The sequence below is a fragment of the Chinchilla lanigera genome, unplaced genomic scaffold (assembly GCF_000276665.1).
Source record: "Chinchilla lanigera isolate Chin_1 unplaced genomic scaffold, ChiLan1.0 scaffold00071, whole genome shotgun sequence".
In the NCBI taxonomy this organism is placed as follows: Eukaryota; Metazoa; Chordata; class Mammalia; order Rodentia; family Chinchillidae; genus Chinchilla; species Chinchilla lanigera.
Window position 1 is genome coordinate 945,439 of NW_004955472.1, and position 18,440 is coordinate 963,878.

Below are 18,440 nucleotides of genomic sequence, written 5' to 3' on the forward strand. Positions count from 1 at the left end.
CCATCTCTGTGCCTTCTCTCTCACTGTCCCTTCCACCTGGAGCACCCACCCACCTGCTGCCACCACAGTCTCCATTTTGAGAGCTAAAAGTCTCACCTCCTCCCCCAGATTTTTCTGCAGCTAAGCCAAATAAGGTACAGATTCATATCCATTTCCACCCACACTACCAACATTACCGCCTCATCGGCATTAAAATGTCATCGAACAATTATTAAGTGCGTATGGCCAGGTACTCAGCCAGAGGATAGAGTCATGACCCTGTATAATTTCTTCTCTCAAACTGCCGACAGTCCTATGGGAATGACATAAGTGTGGCCAGGCTTCCATGGTAGTTCTCAAAGTCTATCCACATGCAATAATATTAGCTAAGTAAATATAAATAAATATAAACTTATGGGAAATATTCAGATCATAAGTAATCAGAGAAATGCAAACTGAAACAATGGTCAAATTTTTCTAAAATTATACCACTTAATATTGGGACAGCACATTTAAATACTGAAAATACTAACTGGAAAGTTTTACTAATAAAAATGTAGAGGTTTATCAAAAGTCTTTAAAAAGAATATATAGTACTCTTTCCAGGTGTTGTGGTATATATCTGCAACCCCAGCTCCTTGGAAGGCTGACATGGGAGGAGTGCAAGTCGACACCAGCCAGGGAAACTCTGAGACGTTGTCTCAAAATTTAAAAAATAAGAAGACCTGGGGATGTAACTTAGGGGTAGAGTGCTTGCCTAGCATGTGGAAGGCCCTGGGTTCACTCTCCAGTACTGCAAAGAAGAGAAAAATATACTCTTTAACTCAGTAACTTACTTGAATCTATTTAAGAAAATTAGGTGGGGCTCTTTTGCCTTTTTGGGCGGGGGGTACCAGGAACTGAACTGAGGACCTCACACTTTCCAGGCAAGTGCTGCACCACTGAGCTATAGCCTGGCCCCCAAAAAACTAAGTTTTAAAAAATTATAAATGAAGATGGGTTTGCATAAGATAATGTTTATCATAGCATTATTTATAATAAAGAAGTATTATAAAGAAATATAATGAAGTATTTATAATAAAGAAGTATTGTTATAGAACATTTATATGGTAGAATATCATTAATCTATGATAATCATAAAATGCTATATTCAAAAAATATTTAATAACATAGAATACAGCTCACAAAAACTAAGTGAGAAAATAAGCTCTAGTCATATTATGATCCAAATTTGGTAAATCTATACTCACATACATATAAATTGAACAAGAAAACCTTGCTAATGTAAATACTTGGTATTTTGCTGTTATTGACTTATTTGTGTGCCCTTAGGGAAAGTTAAAAATAAATTTAAAAAATTAAAGAAGCACACAGAGACTTCTGTGGAAAGGATGATGGGCATTTCTCACTAGTTAAGCATCCACAAAAGTTTAGCTAAACACTCCGCCAGGTTCTATACTGGGGTCTACATTAATAGCAAAAAAAAGAAAATCATGGAAGATGTGATATGTATATGTAACAACTCCCCAAGATGAACATATTCATTATGTAGTACAAACATGTACTAATAAAAAATAGGTTTTAAAATAAAGGCAATGATACTGGAAGAACTTACAGAAGTAGAAAGAAACGGAAACCCTAAAGGAAACAACTCCTTATAGCACGGTAAATGCCAATCTAGAAAAAGTATTCACCAAGCCTGGGAACTTTACCCCAAAAAGCTGACCCCTGGGTTTTAAAAGATAGAAATGAAAAGTTAGATGGATTAAGAGAAAGCATATTCTAGGCATGGGAGGCAACAGGTGCAAAGTCTCTGAGAATTTCCAAAAATGTTTTGTTGGAAGTGCTGGCTAACCAGGGTTGCAAAAAGAGTTAAGTCTGGGTTAGAAAGGCAGGCAGGATCTACATCAGTATCTTTCCAACTATTTTTTGTTATGGAGCTGGCTTTGTATTCCTGACAGTCCACGGTCTAGTAATTTTGGTCCAGACCCAATTTAATGAGACAAGGTCATTGATGCACTCCTGTCATGACAATTCCAACTGTCTCTAAATGCTTGGTTTCAGTTCTTACTTCATCGAAGACAAGGAACAAACTATTCCTGGGCTGGGTTGGCCCATAAGTCGCATTAGGAACCGCACTGAGCTAGATCATAAAGGATTTTATATTGAAGGCAATATGAAGCCATTGAAGTATATTTTGTTCTGATTTCCTTTTTCGTAAATCACAGCCTTTACTAGATAATTTACAAAGGTGAGAGAATGATACTATTTTGAAGTATGGCTCATTAAACTTAATAAATCCCCTAGCAATGACAGACTGAGAAAAACACTGGCAACTCATATAACAAAGAGTTAATTTCCCTAAAGCAAAAAAGCTCCTATGAGTTAAAAAGTTAACAGTTTAACAGAAAATAGGCAAAGAACAGACCATTCAAAGAAATTATTAATACCACATATATATATATACATATATATATATACACACACACACACACACAGAAAAAAAACATGCTCAACTTTACTAATCAATGCAAATTTAAACTACTGAGATAGTATCACGTAAAACATTAGGAAAATCCAAGCCTGACAAATCACTCTGCTGGATTAGGGAAGAAAAAGCAACCTCGTGGCATTACTGCACTGGGGGATCGACTGGCACACTCCCTATGGGAGGCACAGCCCCGCTAGGACCACCAGGAGCCATGCACAAGCATCCTGCTCTGTCTCTTTCAAGGTTTGTCACGTTACTCACTGGAGTTACGTGAGGCTACACACGTGCACTGGCAAGGGAAATGTGAGCAAAAGAGATACACGCAATTTCTGGAGGGACGTTTCAAGAGCCAGAGCACAATGTGTTGTTGTTTGTTAGTATCTTTCCCTTTTGTGACTGGCAATGTTCAGGTACTGGTTGCTCCATCAGCCTAAATTATAGAAGACGACAACTTAAAGCAGAACTCTGATATGACATGTAGTTTAAGCAAGAAACAAACCTTTGCCATTTTAAGCCACTGCCTAATGAGTACCAATTTGGCAATATGCATCAAAATCACAAATCCACACTCTCCTAATATACACCTGAACACATGCAAAGTGATAAATGTGAAAGGTTTCCCTTTTCTAACATGATTTGCTTATTTACCATGACTTAAAACAAGCAAAAAACTATCAATAGAGGACTAGCTAAATGCTTGCAGTACATTCACACAATGGAATATTATACAACTCTAAAAAGATGAAAAATTCTGCTGGGCATAGTGGTGCATGCCTGTATTTCCAACACTCAGGAGGCTGATGCAGGAGTATTGCTGTGAGTTTGAGGCCATCCTGGGCTACAAAGTGAGTTCAAGGCCAGCCTCAAATACATGGCAAGATCCTGTCTCAAAAAAAAAAAACACCAAAAAACACCCCCAAAACCATTAAATTAAAAAACTCTTAGAGCTGATAAGGAAAGACAGCCAAGTAAAAAAGTAAACAACTTTTTCAGTGTGTATAATATACTACCTTTTACATAAAAGGGAGATTAGAAAGTATATAGTATTCATATTGGCTTATGCCCGCATAAAGAAATTCTGTAATGATAAAAAGAAACTAACAAAAATGATTACTTTGGGCAGAAGAGTGGTCTCAATAAATACAGACTTATTAATTTAAAATTATATATAGGTACAATTGCAATAATATATTACTTTAGAAGGCTAAAATGGGAAAAGCATAAAATAAATATTTAACTTAAAAATATTTATTAATTAGCTGGGCATGGTGGCACACACCAGGAATCCAAACACGTGGGAGGCTGAGGCAGGAGTATTACCATGAGTTTGAGATCAGCCTGGACTACACAACATAGTGAGACCCTGTCTGAAATATATATATATATATTTGTTAATGATAATATTTTTGCTGTCACTAAAAATATTAGCAGCAATAATTTTTAGTGAAAACAATGTGATATTATGTGCCTCAGTATTTTTAAAATCTTGTTTAATATTTAATTATAGAATGACTTAAAGGTTTGGGTCCACATTGTTATTTTAATTCTTGGTTTTTATAGCTGACTAGGATACTGATATATCAATCAAATGGAAAAAATGTAATTGGTTCCCACATCCCAGTTTTTCAAAGATGTTTTGGAAATTCGGCTAGTAAATTATCTTCTCTGACATCAGTCAACTATTTACAAAAGTCAGAAATATTTTTGTATTTTTAACAAATAAGTTCAAACCTCAATGAAATCTTCATTAGATTTTTACTGTATTAATACTCACTCAGATGTTAGAGCATGCAGTTGTAAGTTTTTACTGATCACACTCATTGTCTCAGACAACAAAACACAGATGTACACATTTATACAAACAGACGCACTGCTCCCTGCCTAGAAGGCGCCCGGAAGGAGGGCCCCTGGCACTCGGGAAGCCGCTGGGTAGGGAGCACTGGCCCTCGGGCCGGCCCACAGCCTAGCAGGTGCCCGGGAGGAGGGTCTCCGGCCCATGGGGAGCCGAGCGGCAGCGAGCACTGTCACAGGCTGGCCCTCAGGCCGGCTGCCGTCGCTCAATTGAGAACTACCGTGACACAGAGAAACAGTGACACAATTGGCCCACGGTGCACCGGCTGCAGATGTCCACCCACGGATGTGTGTGAATCATTCAAACATGGAGAAACCCCTGGGAATACATGCCACACAAAGGGTCACTCTTGCTCCTGCCGTTGAGAACCAGAAAGGTCCAGAGTCAGCAGAGAAGCAGCTGCTGAACAAGGACTCAGAGAACATGAGAATACAGACATGGCCGAGGAGTCAGAGGTCCAGTGGACTGGGGCCACGAGAGCCATTCGGAAGCTGTAAACCAGGAGGACCTTACACAATACCTGGGGCAACTCCCTGGAAGCCATTCTTCCCCTGACAGCACAGGCTGTGTTGGAGCTCCAGAGAGTTCTACAGCAAGATTCCTGCTGCCTGTGCTGACAGTTGGGGAAAGGGCACTAACTGGTTGGGGGGTCCCAATGTGAGGAAAGCTAGAGAGAAAAAGCTACAAAGAATGGCTTTCACCCCAGACGGCTCACTTGAGATGTTAGTAAGAACTGCCTCCTCAGTATTCTATAGCCATGACGAGGAGGAGGCCAAGGAGAGAAAACAAAGAGACCGAGAAAAAGCAACTGCTTTTGCTGCAGCACTAAGAGAAACAGACCCTAAGTCTGATTCCCAGGGTCCCAAGAAGAACTCAACGACTGCATTCATCTGCTACCACTGTTAAAAGCCAGGCCACCTCAAGAGGAACTGCCCTAAGAGGCCCCATGGGCCATGCCCTGGATGCAAAGGAGACCACTGGAGATCGGTCTGCCCTCTGAAGTGGAGGCCCTAGACCTCAGACCCATCCTACCAGTTAGTCCAACAGGAGTGAGAGGGCCCGGGGCATACTCTGTCTTCTCCCTCTGGCCAGATCGTCATCTCCATGGAGGAGCCCTGGGTAATCACAACTATGGAGGAACAAGAAAACAGCCTGTTGCTAGACACAGGTGCAAGTCTCTCGGTCCTTCTTTTCAATCCTGGCCTTCCTTCCAGCTGTCACACCTCAGTGACAGGAGTCACTGGTGAGGAGGTAATATGCTATTTTTGACAACCCTTAGGCTGTAACTACTTGTTAGATCCTTCTTGCGTATCTCTGTCTTCCTGAGAAACCACTTTGAAGATACCACCATGTACTACAGCAGCCATTGATATTTTCCTACTAATCTATCCATAACTCTGGAATATTTGTATTGTTCCTATCCTGTTTCATAAATTGATGTATGTTTATTATTATGTGTTTCCTACAACAACGATTAAGAATAGTTAATGATGGGGCTGGGGATTTAGCTCAGCGGCAAAAGCGCCTGCCTGGCAAGCACAAGGTCGTGAGTTCGGTTCCTGGTACCGGAGAAAAACCAAAAAACAAAACAACAATAACAAAAAAAGAATAGTTAATGATTATTCAATAGGTCACTCATGGATAGCTCTATTTATCTTCTTTAGAAGTCACTTTGAAGATACCAAAGTATAGTACAACAACTATGGATAATCTCCTACCCCTTTTGTCTATAACTCACTATTATTTGTCTATTTGTTTTCCTGAGAAACTATCTTGTAGATAACAATATGTACAACAATAACCATTGATAATTTCCTACCACTTTGTCTGTAATTTGGTAAGCCCCCCATTATTATGTTACCCTTCTTTTACTCTTTAAAATAAAATTAAAAAAAAAAAAGATATGGGGCAGAGGTGATGCAGAGGCGGTAGAAGTCATATAGTAAGTACTCAATAAATGAAAGATACCAGTTGAGTACATGAATGAACCAATGTGTGCATAAATGAATAAACCAAAATATACTTGTCATAAATGAATAAATACTTGTGCATAAATGAATAAACCAAAATATACTTGTCATAAACTACTGAATATATGAAATGGTATGAAAAATACTTGTTGACTGTAATTACTTGCACTCTATCACAATATAAAAAAAACCAATAGCAAAAAAAAAAAAACACAAATGGACACACTGTGAAACATCTGCCTTCAAGATGCGTTCCCCAGCTGGGAGTGACAGCACACACCTATAATCCCAGCACTATGGGAGGCTGAGGCAGAAGGATAGGAAGCCCGGGCAATTTTGTGACTTGAAATTAGCGTCTCAACCCTGTCTCAACATTAAAAATAAGCAGGGGAGGGGAGATGTAGCTCAGTGTGAAGGCCTTGAGTTCAATTCCCAGTACCACGAAAAAAAAAAAAAAAAGAGCTAGAGAAAGAAAATTCTTTCTCCAAGGCAGTCACCTTTTCGTAATTATTAAATACTACCTTCTACCTAAAGGGTCAAAATAATGGTGCTTCTACAAGGTGAGGCTAGAACAACCTACACATCAAAATAACCAATTGTAATGGAATACAAGCCATGTAATAAATTAAGAACCCATGAGCCCACACCACACAAAAAATTAACAGGAGAAAAGAGGACTCTCCTTAGAATACGAACTAATGAATGCAGAAAAGATACATCATCATTTGTCAGCCCCCACTGGGGTGGTAGCTTCAGACAGGAGGTATCAATGAATACCCAGTGGAGATCTGATGTTCTCCCTACCAAGCAGTACTAATTACAAAGGAAACTGTGTGCTGTGACAGCAGAGAAACCTGCCAGACTTGCCCAGAGGACTAAGGCTAGCATCACAAATGGCAGAGCAGGCTGACATCGCGCGCTGTCCTCCTGCCATGCACTGAGGGGAGCACACAGTATGGTTTCTTTTTTTTGTTTTGTTTTACCGGTACCGGGGACCGAACTCACGACCTTGCTCTTGCCAGTCAGGCGCTGTGCCGCTGAGCTAAATCCCCAGCCCCTACAGTATGGTTTCTGTGTAAGTCCTACAGAGAAAGCACAGCCTGAGTGCAATAGGAACTGGTGAGATTTCCAGAATACTTAGTGGAACAGGATGGGCTTATAGGAGCAAAGCTCTGCCCTGAGGAGGCTGTGTGAAACCCCATGGGAGGCTGTTGGTTTCGGGAGGTAGGTGGGAGAGGCTGAGATACTGAACAGACCAAATGTGAAGAACACACTGAAGGTGAAAAGGCCTAAACCACTGAAAACTGTTGAGGAACTGTTCCACACTGAGGTTGATTAAAGAGCTATAACTCTGATGCACAAGATGTCATTCTGGACTAGGTTCTGAATCAAAAAGGAGAAGAAAGAGCCATTGTTGGGAGTCATCGATCACATCTGTCTGAGGTGACATGGCAGTGTTTCCACTGCCGTTTTCCTGATTCGGATGGGTCAATTGTGATTATTGAGGACAACAGCCTTATTTTTAGGGAAACACAAACGAAAACATTCAGAAGTGACAAAATACCAAGTACCTCACTTTCTCTCACGCGGTTCAGACAAAGATTGACTCTAAGGGAGGAAGCGTAATGAATCAAATGTGAAGTTCCAACTGCTGGAGTTGGAGATACAGAAGTCCTCAGCTTTTCCCTATGTTTGAAATCATTTTAAAAGTGTTTGTTTACCCATGTGAGCATGCCTGCATTTTCAATACCTGCCAGGTTTTATATTACTGACAAACACAAGTCATCACTGAAAAACATCCCTTCTGCCTATGGATGCATCTCTTGTTGATACATGTGTAAGGACATGTCAAGCTCACAACACTGAAAATGAAAAATATTTATCTTTATTTTTACTTTTTTTTACATTGTTTTGGCTTTTAATGTGCGATGCCTTGGGGCTTAAGTTAGGGAACCCTAGGAAAATCTGCATACCCTATTTCTGGCCCATATGTCAGTCAGTTGTGCTTGAATTGTGTGGCTAAGGGAGACAGCAACTGACCAAGGGGTCCTGACAGCCCTCTACCCTAAACTCAAATTTAAGTGCTTCACAGAGATGACAGTACTGAAATAAACATGTAGCTGTAGCAAAAAACTCTCAGCCCACTAGGTCCATTTGATTTCCATTAATCAGCATCCAGAGAACCAAGGCCACCTCCATCTCTTCAGGCTCGGGCTTAATTGCCGTGCACTCCCAGAAGCACACGGAAGATGACTAATCACTGACTGCTTCTTCAGCACCATATGTCTCCCAATTTCAAAAGAAAAACTGTCCCGACCATCTTGGAATAGATTTCCTACCTCCTGCAACTGGAGTCGAACCTTGGTGACTGCTCGGATCCAGTGCGCTCTGGCGTGAGTAAAGGGTGAAGATGCATTCTCCTCAGGAAGACTTGTAACAAAGGAAAGAATGTTTCTTAAGAACAGTCCAGGCCACAAGGTGACAGTACTCTCAAGCAAGATTGCAGATATCTAAAATAAAATGGTTTTTACTCATGCCTACACACGTTTAGTGATTCAGGCCACTAAAACAGCACAGTCCTGAATACCTAATGTGCAAACAATTCCTCTCTAAAATGACAGCTCCTTTTAGCTTTTCATCTGTTCCTATTCTTCCTTCTCCTGCATTTGCCCAATGTAGCGGCTCACAGAAACAGTCTGGGATCTGGACACCAGGAAAAACGACAAGAGCCCTGAGTCAGTGACAAGCAGGGAATCCACACAGAGCTGTAGGAGAAGCCTTTCAACCTCTCCCACCCCTCCTGAAACCAACAGCCTCCCGCGGGGTTTCACACAGCCTCCTCAGGGCGGAGCTTTGCTCCTGTAAGCCTGTCCTGCTCCACTAAGTATTCTGGAAATCTCATCAATTCCTAGACTATATAAAAAGTGCTTTCCTGCCATGATCTTGTACCCTTAGTAAAATGAATAATAAATATAACAAATACCTTAGGGCAAAAACACTACCTTGCATCAGAGCAAGTCATCATCCAAGTTCTTAACTGGATCAGTGCTTAATTCTTAGCAATAATGCTTCTCTTTCCTCCCTTTGGAGCAAATAGCCACAGTAGCAGACTACCTACATAGGCAAAATAAATGCTAGGCTCTGATACTGTCTACTGAATGGCTCAAAATAAGTGCCTAAAAACATTTGTGGGCATTTCTAGCCAGGAGAAAGCTGGGCTTCACACGCACAGCTAGGACTGGAAGGTAAAGAAGGACAAGCATTCATTCTGAGCACTTCTGCTTCTCTACCATGAGCTCAGCCCTAACGGGAACCACTATCTAAGGCACACAGCAAGTGAGCCCGTCAGTGGATCACCAATCCAATGAGAGGCTGGTCCAGGGCAAGGTCTCCTGCAGGTTCTGTCTGTTAATAAACCCCAGAGATAACTAAAAGCCAAGAACAGGGAGGGAAAAGAGCAAGCAAGTTTATTTCTTGGTATGTGATTTATGCACTAATCCAGTGATGGAAGAAAAGCACCAACCATCCCCTAACTTTTACCATGTCACTGGCATTCACGATCCTTTCACGGTAGATTTATTATCTACCAGACCTTGAGATCTGAGAATGCCAAGTTACACCTGCCCTTACCATTCTCCCCCAGTGATTTTCAACTGAGGCAAATTTACCCCTGAAGGAAAATCTCACAGTATCTGAAGAAAGTCTTTTTTTTTTTCCTTTCCATGTCTTTCTTTTTTCTCTTTTTTGAGATAGGGTCTCTCTATGCAGCTTGGGCTGGCCTTGAATTCTCTATGTTGCCCAAGCTGGCCTCAAACTCATGATACTCCTGCCTTAGCCTCCCAAGTGGTAGGATTCAGGCATGTGCCATCATGTTCAGCTGGAAAGAATTGCAGGAGCTGCTACCAGTAACAAGTGTAGAGACCAGGGATGTTACTAAAAGCCCTGAAACACATGTACTAGCTCCCCACAAGAATTATCAACCCCAAAGGTCAGCACCAAGACTGAGACCTGCTGTGCACCCACCTCTCTGCTACTCTAACCAATTTAGCTCAATAACAGTGACCACACTGAAACTCTACTGAACTCCATTATAAGACTGCTGGAAGAGCAAGTTTCAAATTTGTCTTCTTATGGCTGGAAATTGCTAAGCATACCACTGGACCCTGCAGGCAGGGAAGGGCGGGTCAAATGCATCCTGCAAATCAATTCTCTAACTCTGTTCTGATTTCTCTCAAAACAACAATGTTCACAAAGGAACTGAAAACACTGCTAGGGCAGGAATCCAGCCAGCGACCACACACACCCCCTGCAGCACGCCGGTCACTTTACACACAGAGGCTGCAGTGTGTGGGCTCAAGCACAGCAGACTCAACCGGGCATGATAGCTGAAATCTCAGCACTCAAAAGGCTGTGGCAGGAGGATTGCTGAGAGTTGGAGGCCAGCCTGGGCTATATATTGTAGTGAGTTCATGGCTGGCCTGAGGAGCTACATAATGAGACCCTGTCTCAAAAAAAGAACTGCAGATTCAAGGGATCCTAGAACACTGCAGCTCATAAACTCCAAAGAACCCAAGTGTTCTTTGGAGACCCCCACAATACCTTGGCAATCATACCAACATTCAAAGGAAGCAGTGCAGGGCTGAGTGTGGTTCTTTCCGCCCCTACCACACGCAGCCTCAGAGAAACAAATGAGAAGCACTACCATTCAGTAATACCACAGAGCAGGTACTGAGGATGTGTGAGGTATCACCTACCTCTCCTGGGGGCCTCCAGCATGGTCCCTGCGTAGCTCCAGAGCTGGGGGAGCACGGGCTGCCACATCTTCTGCAGTCTCCCTGGGTTCACATGCTCTTCCCCCACCTGCTTCACCTCCGGCCTCCAGGGCTTTCTCTTGCTCTCCAGAGCCCGCCTGGCCATCTCTGGAGAGGCTGCCAGAGCTGTGGCGGGAGTGAAGCCAGTCCTGTTCATGACGGTCCTCCTCTTGCTCGTGGTACTGCTCTAGTTCACTCAGCTGAGAGCTCCCCTGACTCACGTTGCAGGAAGAGCCGCACCTACTACTGCCGGTGGGGCTGTGAGAATGAGAGGAAGGCAGGTGAGCAAATAATGCAAACCAGAGACTAGGACACAAGCACGGACAACTCCAGGGACAACCACTACATCAGGGCAGTAATCACAAACAAGAGGCTCCTAGGAAAGCAAGGACCACACTTCACAACCTAGAAAAATTAGTGTCTATTAACACGATAGGAAAACGCACAACAGGCTGGATTCGCTAACAGCACTTAACCTCAGCCTTGCACTTGACTTTAAAGAATATCTTAATAAGCTACTTGTGAGTAGGATTGAATATTACAATAGCCTACTGCTTATTCCTAAAATTCTCTATTCAGTCTTCTAAAGAAACCTATCCAGTGGCTACAATTAGTTCTCTAATTTCCACATAGTAAAATGGACTAAACGAACCCCACTCCCCTTTGCTATTAGTTAATAAACTGAGGTCTTCATTTATTGCTCTACAACTGTAAATGTTACGTCTGTACCTCAGCATGAGCGAAGGAGAGCAGAGTGTTCCTTTATGTATCTCTAGTCATCCGCAGGAAGAAGTAATGGAAACTATCACATGTCAGTACCACGTCGCTATTCTGTGTCTGTGTCTGTCTCTCAGCTTCTGACCTATCCTAGTTCCTCTGGACGTGTCTGAGACACAGATCAAAGTAACATTCTTTATGCTGTATGGTACTTGTTCTCAGGGGAAGTAACACTATCTTCCACAGGTGGACCTTGCATAATGCTCCAGACTGAAGAACAATAGCAAAGGGTAGTCCTGAGATCCTGTGAGACTTTACAGAAAGCATTTACCAGACATCAATCCCGGCCTTTTACTACCCTTGAGACTGATAACTGCTTTGAGTAATGTCACACAGAAACTCAGGGCTGTCCTTTATTGTAGTTCTTCCACGTGAAGCACTGCGATACCCTGGGATTAGAGGCTGATACCACAGAAGTTAAACAAATTCATACGAAATAGGATATAGAATACAGACTATTGTAAGTTATCCTTTACATTTCGTATTTTACTTAATACCATTATTGCCACTGGAAGAAGCATCTTAGAAGACTTGGAAAACCAAAGCAAAGTAGGTTTTTCCCCATCTACGAGTTGTAAGTGTTGAAGGCCCAAGGAGGCATCCTATCCAATTATCCAGTTATAATAAACACACGCCACATAAATATGTGCTGCCTCCTCCTGTGCTGCCTTCTCCATTCCACTTTATACAAGGAAAAGCAAACCAGAGTGATTACATCTCAGGGCCTAGCTTTTCCTTTAAGCAGGACACTCCTGTGCCAACAAAAACTGAAAGAAGAGAACGAAAATACCCACCCATGAACTAGTTGTTACTTAACCCCTAATTAACACGAATGTCAAGTGCTAGGAAAGATATACTTGGATAAAAAGCAACTACGACAATCTACCACTAAGTTGTTTACATCATAAATGGTCAATGCCTTAAAACCATTTATGATGCTTGAGTTGAGAACAGGCCTTTCGCTGGTCACTGGGTCCCTGACGTCACTCAGAGCAGGAGGCTGCTGCACGTGTGAGACGGTGTTGGCATGAGCGGACACCTCCTCCTCTACTTGCTTTTCTGGCGGGTGAAGTAGTTCTGGGACAGCTCTGTGTTCTTCCCCAGGTTTTCCTGAAGGGCAGGTGGAACTAGAGAGGTTGCCTTCTGCACCCCAGTGTTCTCCAGATGCTGAGATTTCCCGCTGGCCTTCCCTTTCTCTAGGCTCTGAAAGCCCATGAGCGAAGACACCTGGCCTAGCCTCCAGCTGCTCACGGGTCACAGAAGGCTGAGTACTGGCCTCAGCCGGCTCATCTCTGGCCCCAGATATCTGAGACGACTTCAAAGATTTGTTAGCCTCGCTGGAGTTCAGGTCCTGGTTGCTGCTGATAACCAAAACTGCAGGGGAGGATTCTCTAGGCATTTGTTCAGGGTTCTCTTTGTTCTCTTTCGGCCATGGAAATGAAAGCTCTGGTTTCTTTCCAAATCCTACCTTTGCATCACTCTCCAGTTTACTCCCTTTCGCCTCACCACCTCCCTCAAATAGAGCTGACAACTTTTTAAAACTGGACATTAAGCCCGTCTCTGCGGCTCTGCTGCCAGCGGAGCCAGCGGAGGAAGGTGGAGAAAAGAAAGAGCTCAATGTCTTCCCACAGTCAGCAGCAGAGGATGAGAAGGGCAGCTTTGGCCAAGCAGCCATGTTTGGGCTGTCAAAATGGGGTCCTGGCTGCTCTGCTTCCGGAGGGACTGCAGGTGGACCTTTCTGGGCACGAAGTGTCCCACAGCTTTCCTTGGTGCAAAGCACAGGCTGCTCTGGCAGAGAGTGGGCAGCGCACCCTTGGGTCTCTAACATGGCACTCTCGCTGACACTTGCCTCAGGACACTGCGTGGTACTGGCTTCTAGCGAACTAGTTACATGCAGTTCCAAGGAGTCTTTGTTCATGGCGGCACTTTGAAAGGCTGGCTCTGGATCAAGAGGAGGAGCTGGCTGAGGTGGAGGAAGAAGCTCTTCAGCAGTCTCAGCGGAATGTGGATGCAGCTGTGTCGGTAGCAGACCCTGCTCTGTTTCCAGTGATGCCTCTGTGTCTGTTCCCTGCAACAACCCCATGTCTCCTTCATCACTCAGAGACAGCATGCCTTGCCTCGTGTCATCTTCGGAGACAGAAGGCGTAGCAACTGTGTCAAAACCCTGGGGTCTTGGGCTAATTTCAGGAATATTATATTGTTCATCTTCAATGGTCAGTTTGGGATCATCTATTAAGGCATCTGATTTTGATGTTACACCAATCACATTCATCCCATAATCGCTGACAGGGGAGTCAGAATTGAGTCCTGAAGAGGCAGCTTCCCCACATAAACTCTGTGGAGGTACCAACCCTACAGAATCTCTGGAACAGCTATTTTGAAGGCATGAAGTAGCTACAGGTGGTTCTTTATATGTCTCTGGCTTGGGACTTCTAAAAATTCTAAGCAACTCACCTTTGAGAGGCTGAGGTGATGCCTCTGAAGAAAGAGAAAAAAAGGAGCTTCTCTTTGGTGATTTTGGAGAGGAGAGAAGTCCAGAGAAAGGTTTAGGAGGACATTCGGAGAACGATTTTACTTTGGTCACAAATCCTGAAAGCATTTCTACTTTCGAGCCCAATATTGTTTTGTCTTCCTCTTTACCTGCATCTTGGCTCTGGAGGGGCCCTCCACCCGCCGGGTCTGGACAGGCAGCACTTGACTCCAGAGTCTGTGGTGTGATCTTATCAGAGGCTTCTTCGAATGGCAAGTTCAAGGAGTCAGGAGTAAATGTTTCATTTTGGTCACTGAGCTCTTTGTTCAAATGATTATCATAAGAAAAAGAGTTTACCAATGAACCACTGGAAAAGGCTTTCCAGTTGAAAGCCTCTTCTTTATGCAGGGCTACCTCTTCGTCCATGAGGAAAGTTTCAGTGTGCTCCTGAAATTTTGGTGAAGGAGGAACAACATCTTCTTGCAACTGATTTATCTGAAAATCTGAAGATGTCTCTGGCTCATTACTGGAACTCAGTTCTTCCTGAATTTTCTCTACACTGACCTCATCCGCAAGGGAGGTAACCTCGATGGGGTTGTTAACGGAGATACAAGGGATCACTTGCTGTTCATCCGCTACCTCCTGGGCTATGCTATCTCCATGACCACTACAACCTTTCAGAGTCACTGTGTCACTAGTGTCTACACAAACACTTGGCTTTTTGCAGGGCTGAGAAGTCACTGGAGCAACAGTTGAAAGACTTTGTTTTTCCCTAGGAGTCTGCTGTTTTTCATCCAGAAAGGCCAAGCTGAAGAAACTAAAAGCAGAGCTACTACGAGAAGTATCCTTCTTGATGCCTGAGCTAGTAGTGGGAAAAAAAGAAGGAAGTGTGAATAGCCCTTCTGCCTGAGATTTGGTTTTGGGTAGAGTAGCAGAGGCTTTGTTCTCGGAATTTTCAGATCTAGTCAAAAAAGAAAATATACTCTTTCTGGTCGGCAGCTCTGGCTGAGATGAGGATGTGGCAGCGGGTGAAAAGCTCTGGTCTTGGTCAGGAAAATGACCTTGTTCATTTTGTCTTCTGTTCGGAATATCAAGACCTACTTCATTACTCCTTGGAGCTTCCATCACTGTGGTGCCACTGTTTTCTTTTGAAGAATCTCTGGAAGACTCTTTGAGACTACTTTGAAAAGAAAGATCTGCTGACTGCTGAGGGAGGTAGTCTCTGAAATGTCCCTCTTTTTCACTCAAATTGTCACTCGGGATCTCCCCAGTTGACGGTTGCCTTAGACCACTGTCATCAATAGTAGTCTGTTTGCTCAGGGTTCTAACTCTAACCTTTCCTTTAGAGGAAACTGGTTTAGGAGGAAAGTTCCCAGTACCCTGACTGGTTTCCTCTACAAGATTAGGACTTGACCTGACCTCATCCTTATCAGTCACTGAAGAAGCAGACACAACTTCAGTTGTCGGAATGGGAGATACACTGGTTTTAAAGAAATCTCCAAGAGTACCAAAAAAATTTGAGACACTAGAAGATTCTTTCTTTTCTTGAGATGATGTTTTTTCATTTTTATTACCATTCTCCAAGTTTGATGACTCCTCTTTATTCACTTGGGTTTTAAAGAGGCTGAAAAACCCAGATGACTGTTTTTCATTTGGCACCAGACTTACTGAAGATGCTTCTCCTTGACCAAAGAGTCTCAGTGCACTTTTAAATAATGTTCTTTCGGGCTCTTTAGAAGACTGGTCTTGAGGAAGTTCATGGTTTCTACACTCTTTCCTACTAAACTGAGGTACAGCACAAGCTGACACAGAGTCAGCTGTAACGATTTTATCATCTTCTATACCTGACTTGGTTTGAGGAGCTGTTTGACTTACCTGATAGCCAGATTTTAACAAACTTTCTTTTTTCGCATAGATGTTTCTACGTAAGGGGAATCTCTGCCTCATGTTCTTAGTAAATTCTGGTTGTTCAACGCTGGACACTGTCTTTCTCTCTGAATCATTAAGACAACTTTCTTCCTCCTTTTGGGAATCACTCTGTAATTGCTTATCCAAGGTTAATGACTCAAGATCATCATTTGTGGACTTTGCTAATTTTGACTGTTGATCTATTTTCTGCACTACCAAAGTCTCCAAAGATTCACTCTTACCAAAATGCAAAGTACTTCCAACCAAGGCACCCAAAACAGAAAACAGTGGAGTCACTGTGTTCGCTAATGATGTTTCTTCTGCCTGTTGTGAGCCTTTAGTCGTACCTTCAGGATGAACCAAAGAGGCAGTTTCTTCAGAAGATGACTGAAGCCAGTGAAAACTGGAAAGATCAACTGATGTATCATTAGCCAGACGCTGGTTCTTATCTCTCTCTGTAATTTTATCTCTGTTTAAGACATGATTACCTATAGTTTGGGGCTGCTTTCTCAGATCCAATATATATTCAAGGTCTTTAAAACCACAGGGCTTTTCTTTGAAAGATCTAAAATCTCCTTTAAACTTTTGAGGATTATACCCTGAAAAGTCTAATGGTTGGTCCCTTTGGCCAACACTTGACTCTTCAAGCATTTGTGAAAAAGTGCCTAAATTTAAATATAATGGCCCCTCTCTTCTTGGCAAGTCCACAGATAAATCAAGAGGGTCATCAACTGGTTCTTCTTCAACATACCAAAAGAGTCCATCTTCCTTATCAAGTAATTTAGGGGTAGAAATAATGTTGTCATCTAACATAACACCTGACAGATCATTTGTCTGTAAATCATAATTCAAATACCCTTGATAATAATAATCAGGTATAAGAAAATATGCATATTCCCCAGTAGAATCAGTGAGGAGAGAATAAATATACTGACCATCATGAAACATGTAATACCCATAATCCCCATCTTCTGAGGGCCACCAGACTCCATTTTCAAGGCACGACAACCATTCGTGGTATTCATAACCAAAAGTTGAAAAAATAAAGTTTTCATCCATTTTTGATGATTCTTGATCAACTGTGGAACATGTAGTTTTCTCATAATGTGAAGAATAACTCAAGTCAATGGGCAATTCTTCTAGTGAATTCTTAGTGTCATTAACTGGAAGATAACCAGAACTTCCATATAATGGGTTAGCTGCCCACGCATCACCTCTTAATAAGTAATCTTCATTAAATGCTAACTGGTTGGATGATTCATATGGTAAATCACACCAAATGACACTGCTTGGATTTGTTCTCCAATCCATAATAGTTTGATTTTGATCTTTTTGGCAAAAATATATTCCTGGGTTTTCTGAGTCAGGCCACAAGAAACCATCCGCTGAAGGAAATGTATTTTGATTCAACCAATAATAAATTGGCTGAAATTTTATGGAGTTTTTAGAGAAATCATTTATGTCAGTGTCCCATTCAAAACAGAAAGGACTGTTCATCTCTTCAAATACCTGGTAATGGCTTGGTTTACTGTAAACGTTAGTATTTAGTACAGGCAAGTTTGATGTGTTTGAACTTTCATGTAGTTTTGCCTCAGAAATACAGTTTGGCATCGGCTTCTTAGCCGCGGATTTCTCGAAGAACCCCTGTTCCACACTGGGAGCACAGTGCAGTACTCTGCTCTCAGAAGAGGGACAGCTCTTTTCACTTTCCTGGTTTTTCCATGTAGGAGGGCAGCAATGATTATCAACCCAAGCATGAGATGGTGGTATGTTTTCTTTAGATACTGATATGGAGCTACAAGTTTGTTTTTTAACCTGGTTCCTCTGGTTCTCAGAAGCAGCACATGAAGTAGCAGGGACCTCATTCAAGGATAAATGCTTATTTCCATTCATACTTTTTATGTCACCTGAAGATAGGAACTTTGGTTCACCTGGTTTACAGTCATTCATGCTGCTATTCAACATTGAGTTAAATATTCCAGAGAGTAGTAAACTTGGGGTACTATTCATGTGATGGGACTCATCATTTTTCAAATTTAATTCTTGTTGATTAGACAAGTTTTCAGAAGAAAATCTGTTGAACAGATCAGAAAAGAGGCCTCCTTGGATTCTTCTTTTAGAAGTTTTATCTATAACTTTGTCTTCATTAATGTCATTAACCAAAGTGAGTTTTGAAATGGAC

The 18,440-nt window shown here is 42.3% G+C and overlaps 1 protein-coding gene across 4 annotated transcripts in view; it reads right to left on the reverse strand.

Moving 5' to 3' along the window:
• Nucleotides 1-18,440, reverse strand: part of LOC102011979 (protein unc-13 homolog B) — a gene marked incomplete at its 5' end in the record, with an annotated part of 149,550 nt that overhangs the window by 75,446 nt on the left and 55,664 nt on the right. For all 4 annotated transcript variants that reach the window (XM_013522966.1, XM_013522967.1, XM_013522965.1 and 1 more), the window contains 2 exon segments: nt 8,632-8,722; nt 11,047-11,361. In XM_013522966.1, the coding sequence (XP_013378420.1) occupies nt 8,632-8,722; nt 11,047-11,361 (406 nt within the window).